Raw genomic sequence first — 16,530 nt, forward strand, 5'->3', positions numbered from 1 at the left:
CAGATGACACAAAACCTGGAAAAGTAGTGAACAGTGAGGAGGATAGTGATAGACTTGAAATGGGTATAGGCAGGCTGGTGGCATGGGCGGACGCATGGCAGATGAAATTTAACGCAGAAAGATGCGAAGTGATACATTTTGGTAGGAAGAACGAGGAGAGGCAATATAAACTACAGGGCACAATTCTAAAAGGGGTACAGGAACAGAGAGACCTGGGTGTATATGTGCACAAATCGTTGAAGGTGGCAGGGCAAGTTGAGAAAGCGGTTAAAAAAGCATACGGGATTCTGGGCTTTATAAATAGGGGCATAGAGTATAAACGCAAGGAAGTCACGATGAATCTTTATAAAACACCGGTTCGGCCACAACTGGAGTATCGTGTCCATTTCTGGGCACTGCACTTCAGGAAAGATGTGAAGGCCTTAGAGAGGGTGCAGAAAAGATTTACTAGAATGATTCCAGGGATGAGGGACTTTAGTTACGTGGATAGGCTGGAGAAGCTGGGGTTGTTTTTCTTGGAACAGAGAAGGTTGAGAGGAGATTTGATAGAAGTATTTAAAATCATGAAGGGTCTAGACAGAATAGATAGAGAGAAACTGTTCCCATTGGCAGAAGAGTTAAGAACCAGAGGACATAGATTTAAGGTGATTGGCAAAAGAATCAAAGGTGACATGAGGAAAAACTTTTTTTACACAGTGAGTGGTTAGGATCTGGAATGCACTGCCACAGGGGATGATGGAGGCAGATTCAATTGTGGCTTTCAAAAGGGAACTGGATAGTACTTGAAAGGAAAAAATTTGCAGGGCTACGGGGATAGGGTGGGGGAGTGGGACTAGCTGGATTGCTTTTGCATAGAACCGGCACGGACTCGATGGGCCAAATGGTCTCCTTCCTTGCTGTAACCTTTCTATGATTCTAAATATGGGAAGAGTCCACAATAGGATATAAAGCAAGTTTTCTAAGCTGAAATGTGTTAAGAGTAAAAAATTTAAGAAATATAGCCAGAGGTAGTCAAGCAATTTAAGTTGTAAGTCGTTTGAGAACAGTGGGATGGAAGTCAGCACAGCTAAGTGTGCACATTCATAGTAAAGTGTAAAGTTATAGAATTATAGAAAGGTTACAGTGCGGAAGGAGGCCATTCGGCCCATCGAGACCGCCCTGGCTCTCCAGTAATCCAGCTGGTCCCACTCCCCCGTCCTATCCCCATAGCCCTGCACATTTTTTTGTTTCAAGTACTTATTCAGTTCTCTTGTGAAGGCCCTGATTGAATCTGCCTCCACCACTCCCTCCAGCAGTGCATTCCAGATCCTAACCACTTGCTGTGTAAAAAAGTTTTCCTCATTATCATGCTTAACATAAAGAGAAGCAGATATCAGAAGAAATAAATACCACAGGCACAGCTCCAGAGATTGATCTCAGACACCTCTAGACAAACATCAGTGACCAGAGGGAGCCACATCAAGACCGTATGAATAGATTTTATGATGTGGAGATGCCGGTGATGGACTGGGGTTGACAATTGTAAACAATTTTACAACACCAAGTTATAGTCCAGCAATTTTATTTTAAATTCACAAGCTTTCGGAGACTTCCTCCTTCCTCAGGTAAATGTTCAGGAGCTCCTCGAAGCCTACGGTTAATAGATTTTAACCATACCTGAATTGACTTGTTGCCCAAACTGTTAACCTATCTGCTATCTAACTTGTACCTTGCCAACCTACATTATCTCATCCACTAAATGTAACGCTGTAGAGCCCAGCTGACAAGAGTTGTTGTAATACTCTAGCCATGTTTGAGCCTGTAACAATGGAACTGTTAGTTAATACTTGCTCATGTATTTAATGTACACCTGAATGCTCAATTTTGTGGTGGTATTAATCATGTTGTCATATTTGTGTTAACAAATTGATGTTAGTTTGCGTATATCTGATGATTCTGATGAGAGATATAGCAAATTTACTTGGTGATGTGCAGTGTTCCTGCTGTAATGGGTTTGGTAACTATTAATAATAACAACATGACTTGGATAAGATGGTTCAAACAAGCTCCACTTTAGGGATCAATAAACTTAGGCATAAGAGGTAAATGTCCAACACTAATTTCTGGTGTGAACTTGAAGCAAAGGGTTTAAGAGATTCATCTGACACCATTTGATTAATACAAGGTTTACAAATTTACTGACGTTATTCTTACATCACCTTTCACACTAGCTGATTTCCTGTGGTGGTGCACACAATAATCTTCCTGTAACCGTTTCCCTGCTTGCCTTCCACTCCCTAATTCTTTCTGTTGCACTCTACCTTTTGTTTCTCTTCCAGTCTTTCTTCCTTCTCACCTTCTTGTTGACTTTGCCTGGTCTATTTTACCACACTCTCCATTTTACATTACTGAAGTGGGAAATGAGAGTGCGATTTCTGTTGCAGACAAAATAAATTGTGAGTAGTTATGCCAATAAAAGGAAATATATGTTCATATAGTCTTTTTGTTTTGGTTTACACAACCATTTCCCAATTTATCTTGTCCTCAGCAGAAACTACTTTCTCTTTTTCTAAAATTCGAAAGTTAATTTAAAAAAATAAAAATGAAAACATTTATAATACACCAAATTATACTCACACATTGAAACATTCAATATTGCAATCATTCAACTCAGGATGAAGGAATTAACCTCACTTAAATAAAGTAGCGTTTCAGATACTTCACAAATTCTTGGATTTATTGTTCACATTTATGAGGAAAACTGCATATGTTCATACAGTCAAAATAACTGTCACCAAAATAGCAAAGCTGTTGTTGTATAATGGAAACAATATTTCCCTACATAACAAAACTCACTGCATTTCAAAAAGTAATTCATTGTTTGAAGTGCTTTGTGATCCATAACATAATAAGGCATTTATATAAATGTAAAAACTTTTACTATCAGCCGGAATCATCCAGATTAGAAACAAACTTGAGCACTATATTAGTCCCCGAATCATTAACACATTTATTAAACGTCAAGCTGAGGAAATAAGTGCCCTCCCCATACCAGTTGACCATAATGATTCACATACCATCTAATCGTCAATCTAAACTACCACAACACAGAGGCCAATCCACTCTTGTGCATACTTCTCACCCACTCTTGTGCATACTTCTCACCCACTCTTGTGCATACTTCTCACCCACTCTTGTGCATACTTCTCACCCACTCTTGCGCATACTTCTCAGGAATAGTTTTTAAAGCAGGGCCAGTTCAATGAGGTCACAAGGAACCTTCAGTGACATCAAACCTGTTATTAATGTGACCTCATAATTTTGGAATGTGAAAAAAATTGTAACCCTTTGAGGACTGCAGTAATTGTTCAGCACCAAATAAAACCTCTTTTTTTTAAATTCCCAGTGCTGATAACAATAACAATACTGATTGTTACTGAAGTTCAAAGGGACGCCTTGATGTCGTGAAAGAACATAAGAAATAGGAGCAGGAGTAGGCAATACAGCCCCTTGAGCCTGCTCCGCCATTCAATAAAATCATGGCTGATCTTTGACCTCAACTCCACTTTACCGCCCTATCCCCATAGTGTCCAAATATCCATCAATCTCAGGCTTGAATATACTCAACGACTGAGCATCCACAGCCCTCTGGGGTAGAGGATTACAAAGATTCACAACCCTCTGAGTGAAGAAATTTTTCCTCATCTCAGTCCTAAATGGTCGACCCCTTATCTTGAGACTATGACCTCTAGTTCTAGACTCCCCAGCCAGGGGAAACAGCCTCTCACCATCTACCATGTCAAGCCCTCTAAGAATTTATCACCTCTCATTCTTCTAAACTCCAGGGAATATAGGTCCATTCTACTCAATCTCTCCTCATAAGACAACCCTCTCATTCCAGGAATCAGTCGAGTGAAACTTCGTTGCACCCCCTCTAAAGCAAGTATATCCTTCCTTAGGTAAGGAGACCAAAGCTGTACACAGAAGGAGCTATAGAAATTCAAGTTCTTTCTTTGATTCTTCAATGTGTCCCATTTTCTTGTGGGTGCACCTCATACTGCCTTTGTTATTCATATGTTTTGTTTCTTTAATGCTTATTCCTATTCTCTGATTGAGATGATTTTTGGCTTCTAACAATTTTTCATTTTTCTTTTAGTACCTTTCCACCTCCCTTTTTTCAGATTCTATTAAAATGCTTGTTCATCTTTCATTTTTTCCCCCACCCAGGGATTCACCTAAATTAATTACCCTGTGACCCAGGGATACCCTTACCATTAATTACCCTGTGACCCAGGGATACAATTACCATTAATTACCCTGTGACCCAGGGATACCCTTACATTCCCTATGACCCAGGGATACCCTTACCATTAATTACCCTGTGACCCAGGGATACCCTTACATTCCCTATGACCCAGGGATACCCTTACCATTAATTACCCTGTGACCCAGGGATACCCTTACCATTAATTACCCTGTGACCCAGGGATACCCGTACCATTAATTACCCTGTGACCCAGGGATACCCTTACATTACCCTATGACCCAGGGATACTTTTACCATTAATTACCCTGTGACCCAGGGATACCCTTACCATTAATTACCCTGTGACCCAGGGATACCCTTACCATTAATTACCCTGTGACCCAGGGATACCCTTACCATTAATTACCCTGTGACCCAGGGATACCCTTACCATTAATTACCCTGTGACCCAGGGATACAATTACCATTAATTACCCTGTGACCCAGGGATACCCTTACCATTAATTACCCTGTGACCCAGGGATACAATTACCATTAATTACCCTGTGACCCAGGGATACCCTTACCATTAATTACCCTGTGACCCAGGGATACCCTTACCATTAATTACCCTGTGACCCAGGGATACAATTACCATTAATTACCCTGTGACCCAGGGATACCCTTACCATTAATTACCCTATGACCCAGGGATACCATTACCATTAATTACCCTATGACCCAGGGATACCCTTACCATTAATTACCCTGTGACCCAGGGATACCCTTACATTACCCTATGACCCAGGGATACCCTTACCATTAATTACCCTGTGACCCAGGGATACCCTTACCATTAATTACCCTGTGACCCAGGGATACCCTTACCATTAATTACCCTGTGACCCAGGGATACCCTTACCATTAATTACCCTGTGACCCAGGGATACCCTTACCATTAATTACCCTGTGACCCAGGGATACCCTTACCATTAATTACCCTGTGACCCAGGGATACCCTTACCATTAATTACCCTGTGACCCAGGGATACCCTTACCATTAATTACCCTGTGACCCTCTCTCCTCTCCCTTGCCCACAGCTCCGCTCTCACCTGCGCCCCTCTCCCGGCTGCGGCTCCTTCCGTCTCTCACCTGCGCGTCTCTGGAGCGCTTCACGTTTCCTCTGGGTCCTAAAGCCCTCGGTCACGCCCAATTAGGACGAGCCCGTCGAATATTTCCACCCAGGTGAAGGAATCTGCGGCATTTTCAGCGGCCGTGGATTGTGGAGGGAATTCAGAAAACAAAGATCCTCCGAAATGCAGTTATTTTGCAGTGCTGTTTTAACATTGTTTAATCCTAGAATTTCTCAGGGTACTGACAAAAATGTGGCCGAACTTCCCCTTTATTATCATTAATCACCGCCTGTTCGTTGCAATAATATTTATAATAAAACACTTGTTGACACTATCATTGGGCGTGACGTCAGGAGATGTCTGATTAGCATTTAGTGTCTTTACCATCATTAAAAAAAAAATCTTATTTTAAATTAAAAAAAACAAATAGCGCGACTCTCCTGCTGGAAATGGACACCGCGAATGAACGCGCCAGACTCTAGAGTCTGAGAGTGGAGGCTGAGCCGGAACCTTTGTCCGGATTCGAGTTGGAGACCGGAGCAGAAGAGGAGGAGGAGGAGGAGACGGCGGAGCAATGGCGGCCTGAGGGGGGCGGGGGGGGGGTACCTGGCCCTTTGGGTCTCTCCGTAGTGAGAGAGTGAGACGATAATATAATGTCGGCGGTGTTATCGGAGAGCGAGCGGTGCGGCTGCCGAGAGATACTGCTGACCCTGGGCGTTAGCGAGCTCTTCTCTCTGGCGGACACCGTCACCAACAGGATGTTGAAGATAGAGACTGAGGCAGGTGGGTGGCGGCGGCGGCGGATTCCAGCACCGACACCCCGCTCGGGCCTTGTCAAAAAAAAATAAATAACCCGTTTTCCTGCCAATTTTCTTTCCACTCTTGAAGGCAGTTACTGGGGAGGATTCCAACGGTGCGCGTCACCCAGCGCTACCTCACCTAAATGGTCTTATTCACAATGTAAACCTACGCAGCAGGATCTTCGACTAGGGCAGGGTAAACATGGCCAAGTTTGCTCCCGTCCTTGCCACACCTGTTCAACTGCTGTTCACGTGGAACCCTTCTCCACTTCTGCCTTCAAAGTTCTCGTTTGAATATTTGCTGCTACCACCACCACCACCAAGATCTGCATCTGGGTAGCGGACGGGAGCACAGCGTCCCAGCTGGTTTTGTTCCCCTCCCCGACCCAGGGCCACTGAAGCCAATTGCAACACCCCTACTGCCACCTTGTCTGAGATTGGCAAACTCAGCACAGACTGGGGATTCAGTCTGGGAGAACCTTCCTGGTCTGCATGGCTCAGCTACGAACTGACTTAATAGCCAGGGGTTTCACTTCTACACTCATCAACCTGTGACTTTCCAACTTTTATGGTGGGAAAAAAAAAATCACAGGTTGGTAAGTGAAAGATCCTGGCTCGTGTGGATAATGTGAAGCAGGGTAACACTGAAGCAGAAGAAAGGTTTAAAATGTTGGCTTTCAACTGTGTAGGACCAGTACTATGCTACGGTGAATTTGCTTCACAATCGGAAAGCCTTAATGTGATGTAATTTGACCTAAAAGGAGAACATGCAGGAAGTATTCATAAGCACCTAAAAGAAAATTGGTTAATATTTGGGTGGGGACCCTTCATTGAGCTGGGTTGGTCTGGTTGGTAATATCTATTCCAATCTTGCTATGTAACCACGCCTTTGTAACTTGAGTTTTCCTGTGTCCATTTGCGTGTGTGTTTTGACTGCCACTCTGGACCTGAGCCCTTCGCTTCTGTTTCCCCTATTTTCACCTTTTTTCTTCTTTTCTCTTTGCACCTTCTAGGCCCCTCTCTATTGCCGTCATGCCTCCTTTCATTTGTCCCCACTCGGGTACTCTGTCTCCCCAAGTCACTACCCTAACCCTTCAGCACTCCTCGATCTTCCTACTCTCCTGCCACTGTCCCAGACTTGATTCTCTCTTAGATAAGCCTACAGCTTCCCTCTTTGCCTCTCTTAGCAACCTTCGATGGGCCCATCGAGGCACTCGTTGCTGCCTCTTTACGAGCAGCAATCCCAACTACCCCATCCTACTCTCTCACCAGCTTTCCCACCCAGCGTGCTGGCTGGGGGGTAATCTTGCCCACCTCCTTCCAGTCCCATGCAGCCCTCCCACCGCTGACCCTGTGCACTCTGTCAGCCGTTCAGCTATCACTGCCCCTCTCCAGAATGTCCATTCACTTGTGAACAAGGCCCTTACCATCCGTGAGCTTATTGTGGATGATTGCATCGACATCGTGGCCTTGACGGAAACCTGGCTGATGAGTGATGATACCTTCACCCTTAATGAAACCTCTCCACCTGGCTATATCTTCCACCACTTCCCCTACCCAGACTGCACTTTCTCCTCCTTTGAGTGTCTCACCTCGTGCCAACCCTCTCATCTTTAAAATCCTCGTTCTCTACTGCCCACCCAAGTACCACGCTAAGTTTCTCACTGAGACATCTTCAATGCTTTCCGCCCTCAGCCTCTGCACCAAGCGACTTCTCATCCTTGGTGATTACAACCTCCATCTCAACTCTTGATACTCTCTCCTCTGAATTTGCTGCCTTCCTATCCCCCCACTAATTTTTCCCGCTATATAAACTCCCCTACCCCTATTCACGGCCACCCCCTTGATCTTGCCATTACAGGTGGCCTCCTTACTTTCATCCTGTCAATAAGGGTTAAGGCTACCTCTGATCACTTTCTTGTAACCCTCTCCAGCCCTTCTTCATCTCAACCCCACTTCCTTCTGTGTTCACCCCTCGAAAAACTCTCCCAAGTCACTTACAGCGGCACTTTCAAATTCCCAACTGTGTAATCTTTGGCCCTCCATTCACCACAACATTTCTGCAGCTATCAATCTGCTCAATCACACCCTCACCTCCACCTTTTGATACCCTTGTCCCCATCTTTCTCTATTTCTCTCCTATCTCCCCTTATGCCCTTTCTGAGCTCATCTTGATCATGAGACCCACCTCCCGCTGCCTCAACCCTATTCCCACCAACCTGCTGACCACCCATCTTCCCTTCCTGGCCCCCAGGTTCGCTGATATTGTTAATGGTTCCCTCTCCTCAGGTACTGTCATCCCCTCCTTCAAATCTGCCGTCATCATCCCCCCCTCAAAAAAAAACACCCTTGACCCCTCTGTCCTTGCAAACTACCGCCCCATCTCCAACTCCCTTTCTTCTCAAGTCCTTGAATGTGTTCTCACCTTCCAAATTCATGCCCATCTTTCCCACAAATCCGTGTTTGAATCCCTCCAATCAGGTTTCTGCCCCTGGCACTGTACTGAAACTGCCCTTATCAAAGTCACAGATGACATCGTATGTGACTGTGACCACGGTAAACTATCCCTCCTCATCCTTCTCAACCTATCTGCAGCCTTTGAAATGGTTGACCACAGTATCCTCCACCAACGCCTCTCCTCTGTTGTCCAGCTGGGTGGGACTGCGCTTGTCTGGTTCCATTCTTATATATCCAGTTGTAGCCAGAGAATCACCTGCAATGGTTTCTCTTCCCACTCCTGCACTGTTACCTCTGGAGTCCCTCAAGGATCTTTCCTTGACCCCGTCCTATTTCTCATCTACGTGCTGTGCCTCGGCGACATCATCCGAAAACACATCAGGTTTCACATGTATGCTGACAACACCCAGCTCTACCTCTCCACCAGCTCCCTTGACCTTTCCACTGCCTTTGATTTGTCACATTGCTTGTCCGACATCCAGCACTGGATGAACAAAAATTTCCTCCAACTAAATATTGGGGAGACCGAAGCCATTGTCTTTGGTCCCCACCACAAACTCTGTTCCCTAGCCACTGACTCCATCCCTTCCCCTGGCCACTGTCGAAGGCTGAACCAGACTGTTCGCGACCTTGGTGTCCTATTTGACCCTGAGATGAGCTTCTGATCACATATCTGCTCCATCACCAAGACTGCCTACTTCCACCTCTGTAACATCACCCATCTCTGCCCTGCCTCAGCTCATCTGCTGCTGAAACCCTCATCCATGCCTTTGTTACCTCTAGACTGGACTATTCCAATGCCCTCCTGGCTGGCCTCCCATCTTCCACCCTTCACAAACTTGAGTTCATCCGAAACTGTGCTGTCCGTAGCCTAACTCGCACCAAGTCCCATTCTCCCATCACCCCTGTGCTTGCTGACCTACTTGGTGTCAAATTTTGTTTGATAATAGTCCTGTGAAGCACCTTGGGATGTTTTGTTACGTTAAAGGTGCTATATTAATATAAGTTGTTGTATCGCTCTTCAAATCACATGTCTTTTCAGCATCTTAAAAAACAGGCTAACCTTTTTACACCTGAAATGTTAATCTATCTGTTCTTGTGTATACCGATGAACCTGCTGTGTATTTGAAACATTTACTGTTGTCATCTTTTGATTTCCAGCATGTGTTTTCCTTTTTATTTCTGTTTTTAAATAGTGTTTGCTAGTGTGTCAGCTTCCAGTCAGGGTAAAATCAATTGTCACTTTTCCCTAGTTTTAATTTCTCTTGTGTGGGCAGCAGCAGTGGTGGTGCCAATACCAATATTGGTGAAGTGAACAAATTTGCAATTCTGCTTGGGCACCATCAGTCCTGGTAAGTCTCCCAGTAAGTGGCAGTTTACTAAGCTTCACAGACAGAATCTCCATATCAGTGCCAATTAGTTCACCCTTGGGTAGAGTCTCCCTGGCACTACCAGATTTTTGAACCTTGCAGACAGGGTCTTTTTAGCAGTGCCAGATAGCTGAGACATTGGCATTGCTAGGTAGCTGAACTTTAACAACAACAACTTGCATTTATATAGCACCTTTAACGTAGCAAAACGTCAAGGAGCTTCACAGGAGCGCTATCAAACAAAATTTGACACCGAACCACATGAGATATTAGAACAGGTGACAAAAGCTTGGTCAAACAGGTAGGTTTTAAGGAGTGTCTTAAAGGAGGAGAGAGAGGTCGAGAAGCGGAGAGGTTTAGGGAGGGAATTCCAGAGCTTAGGGCCTAGGTAGTGACGACCAATGGTGGAGCGATTAAAATCGGGAATGCACAAGAGGCAAGAATCGGAGGAATGCAGAGATTTTGGAGGGTTGCAGGACTGGAGGAGGTTACAGAGATAGGGAGGGACAAGACCATGGAGGGATTTGAAAGCAAGGATGAGAATTTTAAAGTAGTGCAACACTTTATCTACGTTATTGGAAGCCAGGATTTTAAACCACCACCTTGCTTTGTGTGAATCAGAAACTGCAGTCAATGAGGTCATCTCATGGTCTATGTAAAAGTTACGATTCACTCAATTGCAGGACACTAATGTCGGGTGGTATATACTTCCACGAACTGTGCAGTGTATATAAATGAGGGAACCCAAATGGGAATGGTATCTCTGTTAGGGGAAAGCTTGGAGTCCTCATTTTGGGGTTTGAAGTGTTCATTGAAATCTGGAGCTGTTGGCTTGAAGTACATTGTTTTTAGATTTTTTCTGAAAACAAAAGTGCTAGTCGTATCCTATTGGGAATGAAATGTGAGTCCATGGTGTAAACTGTATAAGATATTTTGAAAGAAGAGGTTTGATGGACAAAATGGTATCTTCTCAGTCCATGCTTGGCCTTTGCAAAAAGGAGGAAAAGGAGCAAGCAAAGGAAATAAGGATAATCAGTAGGTATTAGTACAGACTCCTGATACTTTTGCGGCACCCAGTACATTTTTACGTGGATCTCTCAAACCTTGGGGAGGAATGCTGTGTCAGAATGTTTAGAAGTTCCAACGATCGTAGCAAAAACTAGATTTTTTTCCTACAGGTTCTTTTGTGAAATATCAACATTTAGTGCAACAAATACTGGACAAAATTCACTCAGGAGAGAATTAAACACTTTATATTGCTATTTTTCAGTAAAAGCATCTTGCAGCTGCAGTTAGGGAGTTAACTAGGTAATATTCAGTAAGAAAAACTAAGAGGCGAAGGAGAGCTAAAACAATATAAAGAGATAACCACAGCAGTGAGAATGTAATGTAATGCTGAGAGCTTCCACACAGTCATAGCTGTTTAGCTACAAGGGTTTCTATGCGTCTTGGCTTAATGTTTCCTTTGCACATAACCTTAGTGTTGCTGTTATCATCTGCAGATGCCATGAGTGCGATACTGAGTTATAGTCAGACTGCCGAGGAGTTGCTGAAAAGGAAGAAGATCCACCGTGAGATAATATTTCAATATTTAGCCAAACATGATGTTGTTGTGCCGGCTAATGCAGAGAAATACCAGCTTGTTCAAAAAGTTGTAGAGTATTGGAGGGAAGGCACCACTGCAACTCAGGTATTTAATTTGAAGCTGCATTTTATAATAAAACATGTATATTTGTACTTTAAAATATTTTTGCATTGCCATTAAAGATGAAATTTATTTTTAAAAACAGTGATTTCAAGAATTCAGATTACTCCTTCAAATATGTATCTGCCAAAATAAAATATGCCCAGCTGATCTAAGTTTTAAAAAAAAACAAATTTGAACAGATTGGGTATGGCGTTATTTCTCTAGGCAGAGTTATATTGATCATCAAATTACAGTGTGTGGTCAGTTCAGTATGTTTTTACTGCCTATTTAGAAGAGAAACCCAATTTAGAAATTAAGACTGCTAATTGGAAGAATTAAGATTTTTTTTCATGTACAAATGGGTTATTATCGTCATCCTGGAAGAAGGGAACCTAGGGACCCGATTTCTTTTCGAAATTTGCGTCATAATCCTATAATTAAAAATTCTCATCCTCATGTTTAAATCCATCCATGGCCTTGCCCCTCACTATCTCTGTAACCTCCTCCAGCACTAATGCCCCGAACTCTCTGCTCCTCTGACTCTGACATCCACCATCTCCCGCCTTCACTTCACTATTGATGGCTATTCCTTCAGCCATCTCGGCCCCACACTCGGAATTCCCTCCTAAAGCCCTTCTGCCTCTCCACCTCCCAGTCCTCCTTAAAACACACTTCTTTGATTAAACTTTCGATCACCCCTCCTAATATCTCCTTCTTTGGCTTGATGTTGATTTTTTTTTTTTTTGCTTATGCCTCTGTAAAGTGCTTGGGGATGGTTTTTTACATTAAAAATGCTATGCTAATGCAAGTTGTTGTCATTTTGTCTACCGAGCTTGTATCAGGTTTTGTTTTAAACTGCGTTCTTTGGTTCTCTTTCTTCATCAGTACTAGTTCCACATTTGCCTAACCCAGAAAAAGTTCATTTTCGCCAATTGTGGTTTTGTTTTTCATTGGCAGTGTAGTTTCACAGTAAATACACAGTTCTATAATAAGATTTTATTTTACTACGTGACAGTTCCATAGCTGACAGTTGCTGTGCCTCAATATCAACATACGTGAGCTTAGACATTGAACTATTTGATCTGGGGTGGATTCATACCCAAACTTGATCATGTCTCTACCAGGTGTCCACGCATGAGCAGGTTCTAGTAGGGCTCAGTGGATAATACGCAGCAATGGGAACCTCCACAAATTTTCCTTTGTTCCCCTCCATAGCCGAGAGGAGACTGAGGTCACTTTTTATGCCTTGTCAGTTCCTTTTGAAAATTTACTATAATTTGAACTTGTTCACCAGAATCTCTTTTCATGAATTGATAACTTGGTACGGACCATTTTGGAGATCTGTTTTAAGAAGCGAAGCATCCGGATAATGAGGATAAAATGTCCTGTTCCATTGTTCAAGTTGATACTTGTGGGGCTTCAGTTACCACCTCCTATCCAGACTGCAGCAAAGATTATCTGAGAAAAATTATTACCCTCAGGCAGGGTGAGAGTAGGTGTACTCCGCCTCAGCCAGCAGTTGCCTCAAGGCTAGGGAGGGGAAAAATTGGCCACTGTTCCAATTCTTGCCTTAACAGTGATTCCTAATGGAAGTGCATTTGTGAACACTAGGTTAAAAACAGATTTGAGCTTGGCAGCGAATAGTCCACTGACACTTTTGTCAGGAACAAGCACGAAGAATGAGTACTTGGGTGAGGTGCTAGTCAGCATTGATGCCTGAGGAAACTGTATCTTACCTGAATTTGCCAACTTCAGGTAAGGGGAGAGTATTCGAGGAAAGTTGAAGGAAACCCTTACAAATATGAGTGCTACTTTTAACCTTTCAATGGGATGTTGCACAGAGCTGGTAAGGGAACATTTGCTAATAGTTTTACAGCTACTTCAAAATAAGCTCAACCAAAAAGTAAATCCTATGCCTTATTTTGTTTACTCAGATGCACAGTAGGGATAAATTCTCAGCCGGGGATAAATGTACATATTTTTCCTTTTCTATTAGAAAAATAATTCTTCAGAAAACTCATCAGGAAATAATGTCCCACAAAATGATGTAGCAACAAATTACGACAACAATTACCAGACAATGGGCCTACAATTCTGCACGTGGTTTTATCAGCTTTTGAACTCCCAGAATCCTTTGCTAGAACAACAACCGAAAGAGTGGGGCCCTCAGCACTTTTGGGAAGATGCGATACTTAAGTTTTCCTACAGAACTTCCGAGCAGCAAATGGAGGTCTACAATGGTGCAGTTATAGTCAGCCTCCGTTTATTAGCGCTGGCAAAAGATGAACATCTATTCCTGAATCCTAACCTGACTGGCAGTGGACTGAAATGTATCCATTCACCTCATGGATTAGTTATTATTGCAGTGGCTGGCACCATTCACAGACAGTCAGTCTGCCTGGGAATTTTTGAGCAAATCTTTGGTCTTATCCGTTGTCCAACCAGCGAAAACAATTGGAAGATGAAATTTATTCACCTAAAAATCACTGGTCAAAGTACAGTGCCAGTGACTGCCCAGTCCAACGAGGCTACACAGCCACCTATAATCAAATATGAATCTAAGGAGCTACTGCAAGTTTTTGAAGAACACACTGTAGGAGTTTGTGACTAAGGCTGTGCTGCCTGTTAGGCCTTTATAAAAGATTTCTGCAACTGTTCATTACTGCTTTACATTTGAGTTAGAGGACAATGAACTAAATTGCAATGAAACCAGTCCTGCAATTCATGCTGATATGTAACTGCTGATGACACTGAAAAAAGTAATAAAAGCAGGCTGCATTTATTGCTCCAGAACATACTAACAGTAGATGCAATATTGCCATTAATTCTGATTGAGGACATGTTACAAACTGATATTTCAACAAATCCTCTCTTCTTTCCTGTAATTATTTTCTGTTAATTGTCAATCCAGCCCTTGATACTTGGTGGTTGACAAGTGTTAATATTCAGAAACGATATTGTAGACTTAATGAATCTGCTGGAATGTGAATGTATTATAAATAGAACTGAGTTCTGTGAAAACCTTTGTGTGTGTTTGATCTGCAGGTACTGTGTCATATTTCAACAAATAAAGCTAAACTGGTTCCTGAGTCAGTCTTTGAACACAGTAAATGTTGGATTTGTTTTGCTAGAAACTAATCCAACTCTCTGGAGCTTTTTTTGCTCTGATGAATAAGAATAAAGTCAAGGTATTTAACAGCAGTTGTTTATACTCGCAAACGGTCTACTTGGCGAATACAGCTGTATGAAGTGCATAGATACTCTTAAGAAGGATATGCTAGTATAAAACAGTCACAACTGCTCCTGCTCTCTGCTGTCTTGCTGATCCCCTCTCCTCCAGCCCCAAAGGCAGCCCTACCATAGGAGATAAAGGAGCAAATGTGCAGGCAAATTACAGAAAGATGCAAGAACTATAGAGTAGTGATAATAGGGGACTTCAATGATCCCAATATAGAGTGGGATAGTAACAATGTAAAGGGCAAAGAGGGGGAGGAATTCCTGAAATGTGTACAAGAGAACTTTCTTGATCAGTATGTTTCCAGCCTAACTAGAAAGGAAGCGGTGCTGGATCTAGTTCTGGGGAATGAAGTAGAGCATGTTTCGGGGGGAGCATTTGGCGAACAGCTATCATAATATTAGGTTTAGAACAGTTATGGAAAAGGGCAAGGAACAATCAAACATTAAAAAATACTTAATTGGAGGAGGGCTAATTTCAGTGAGTTAAAAAGGGATCTTGCCCTGGTGGATTGGAATCAAAAATTGGTAGGCAAAACAGTAATTGAAGAGTAGAAGGCCTTCCAAGAGGAGATGATTCGGGCACAAAGTAGTCACATTCCCACGAGGGGAAATGGAAGGGCATCCAAAGCTAGAGCTCCCTGGATGAGTAAAGATAGAGAGATTAAAATGAAGCAGGAAAAGGAGGCTTATGACAAATATAAGGTTCATAATACAATAGAGAACCAAGATACATAGAAAGTATAGAGATCATCTAAAAAAGGGAATAAGAGGGGCAAAGAGAATACGAAAATAGATTAGTGGCTAAGATAAAAGGGAACCCAAAAGTGTTTTATAAACATATAAATAGTCAAAGGAAGGGTGGGACCGATTAGGGAGAAAAAAGATCTTCTTGTGGAGGCAGAGGGGATGGGGCTGAGGCACTAAATGAATACTTTGCATTCATCTTCAGCTGCCAATGTAGCAGTAAAGGAGGAGGAAGCAGTGATACTGATTGGATAAAAATAGATAAAGAGGAGGTACTTAAAAGGTTGGCAGTACTCAAATTAGAAAAGGCACCCGGTCCAGATGGGATGCATCCTAGGTCACTGATGGAATTAAGGGTAGAAATTATGGAGGCTCTGGCCACAATCTTTCAATCCTCCTTAGATATGGGGGCGGTGACAGAGCACTGGAGGATTGCAAATGTTACACCCCTGTTCATAAAAAGGGGAAGGATAAACTTGGCAATTACAGGCCAGTCAGCCTAATGTTGGTGGTGTGGAAACTTTTAGAGACAATAATCCGGAACAAAAGTAATTGGCACTTGGAAAAGTATGGGCTAATAAATGAAAGTCGGCACGGATTTGTTAAAGGAAAGTTTACCAACTTGATTGAATTCTTTGATGAAATAATGGAGAGGGTTGATGAGGGTACTGTGGTTGATGTGTAAGGAAATAGCTATTTTCCCAGTGATTTGTGGACCTGGACAATAGCAGTCAAAGAAAGTCACTCTTTATGCGGTAGTTTTGTTAATCAAAGGTGATTATTTAATGATTTAACAATTCATACAAACATGCATGAAGCAAAGCAAGCAATATATACAACTTTAAAAACCAAGGATTTGCATCAAGGCAGTTTAGA

General features: G+C 42.8%; 2 protein-coding genes across 5 annotated transcripts in view; one reads left to right on the forward strand and one right to left on the reverse strand.

The window, feature by feature from the left end:
• The window catches only part of zgc:152951 (uncharacterized protein LOC569013 homolog), a 44,106-nt gene extending 38,242 nt beyond the window's left edge, over window positions 1–5,864 (reverse strand). Inside the window, exon 1 of one of the 2 annotated variants that reach the window (XM_067993154.1) lies at window positions 5,379–5,864. The gene's annotated coding sequence lies outside the window, so the exon portion shown is untranslated. Of the gene's footprint in view, window positions 1–5,338 lie in introns of both variants that reach the window. The other variant, XM_067993153.1, reaches the window with a different exon arrangement.
• Window positions 5,865–5,933: 69 nt separating this feature from the next.
• Window positions 5,934–14,762, forward strand: LOC137327406 (uncharacterized protein C3orf38-like). 3 transcript variants are annotated; one of them, XM_067993157.1, is made up of 4 exons: window positions 6,078–6,142; window positions 9,870–9,968; window positions 11,489–11,676; window positions 13,670–14,762. In XM_067993157.1, exons 3-4 carry the CDS (start codon window positions 11,494–11,496, stop codon window positions 14,282–14,284), a joined length of 798 nt encoding a protein of 265 aa, XP_067849258.1. In that variant the 5' UTR covers window positions 6,078–6,142; window positions 9,870–9,968; window positions 11,489–11,493; the 3' UTR covers window positions 14,285–14,762. The 3 variants fall into 3 exon arrangements, with proteins under 3 accessions (XP_067849256.1, XP_067849257.1, XP_067849258.1); XM_067993155.1 differs by lacking the exon at window positions 9,870–9,968 and having other exon boundaries at window positions 5,934–6,142; XM_067993156.1 differs by lacking the exon at window positions 9,870–9,968 and having other exon boundaries at window positions 6,050–6,138.
• The last annotated feature ends 1,768 nt before the right edge of the window (window positions 14,763–16,530 follow it).

This window comes from Heptranchias perlo, chromosome 11 (genome assembly GCF_035084215.1).
Source record: "Heptranchias perlo isolate sHepPer1 chromosome 11, sHepPer1.hap1, whole genome shotgun sequence".
NCBI classification, from domain to species: domain Eukaryota; kingdom Metazoa; phylum Chordata; class Chondrichthyes; order Hexanchiformes; family Hexanchidae; genus Heptranchias; species Heptranchias perlo.

Coding starts and splice junctions, on each gene's coding strand:
- LOC137327406 (XM_067993155.1), top strand. CDS start 6,013: ATGTCGGCGGTGTTATCGGAGAGCGAGCGGTGCGGCTGCCGAGAGATA. Junction 6,143..11,488: donor GAAGATAGAGACTGAGGCAG/GTGGGTGGCGGC, acceptor TATCATCTGCAG/ATGCCATGAGTGCGATACTG. Junction 11,677..13,669: donor AAGGCACCACTGCAACTCAG/GTATTTAATTTG, acceptor CTTTTCTATTAG/AAAAATAATTCTTCAGAAAA.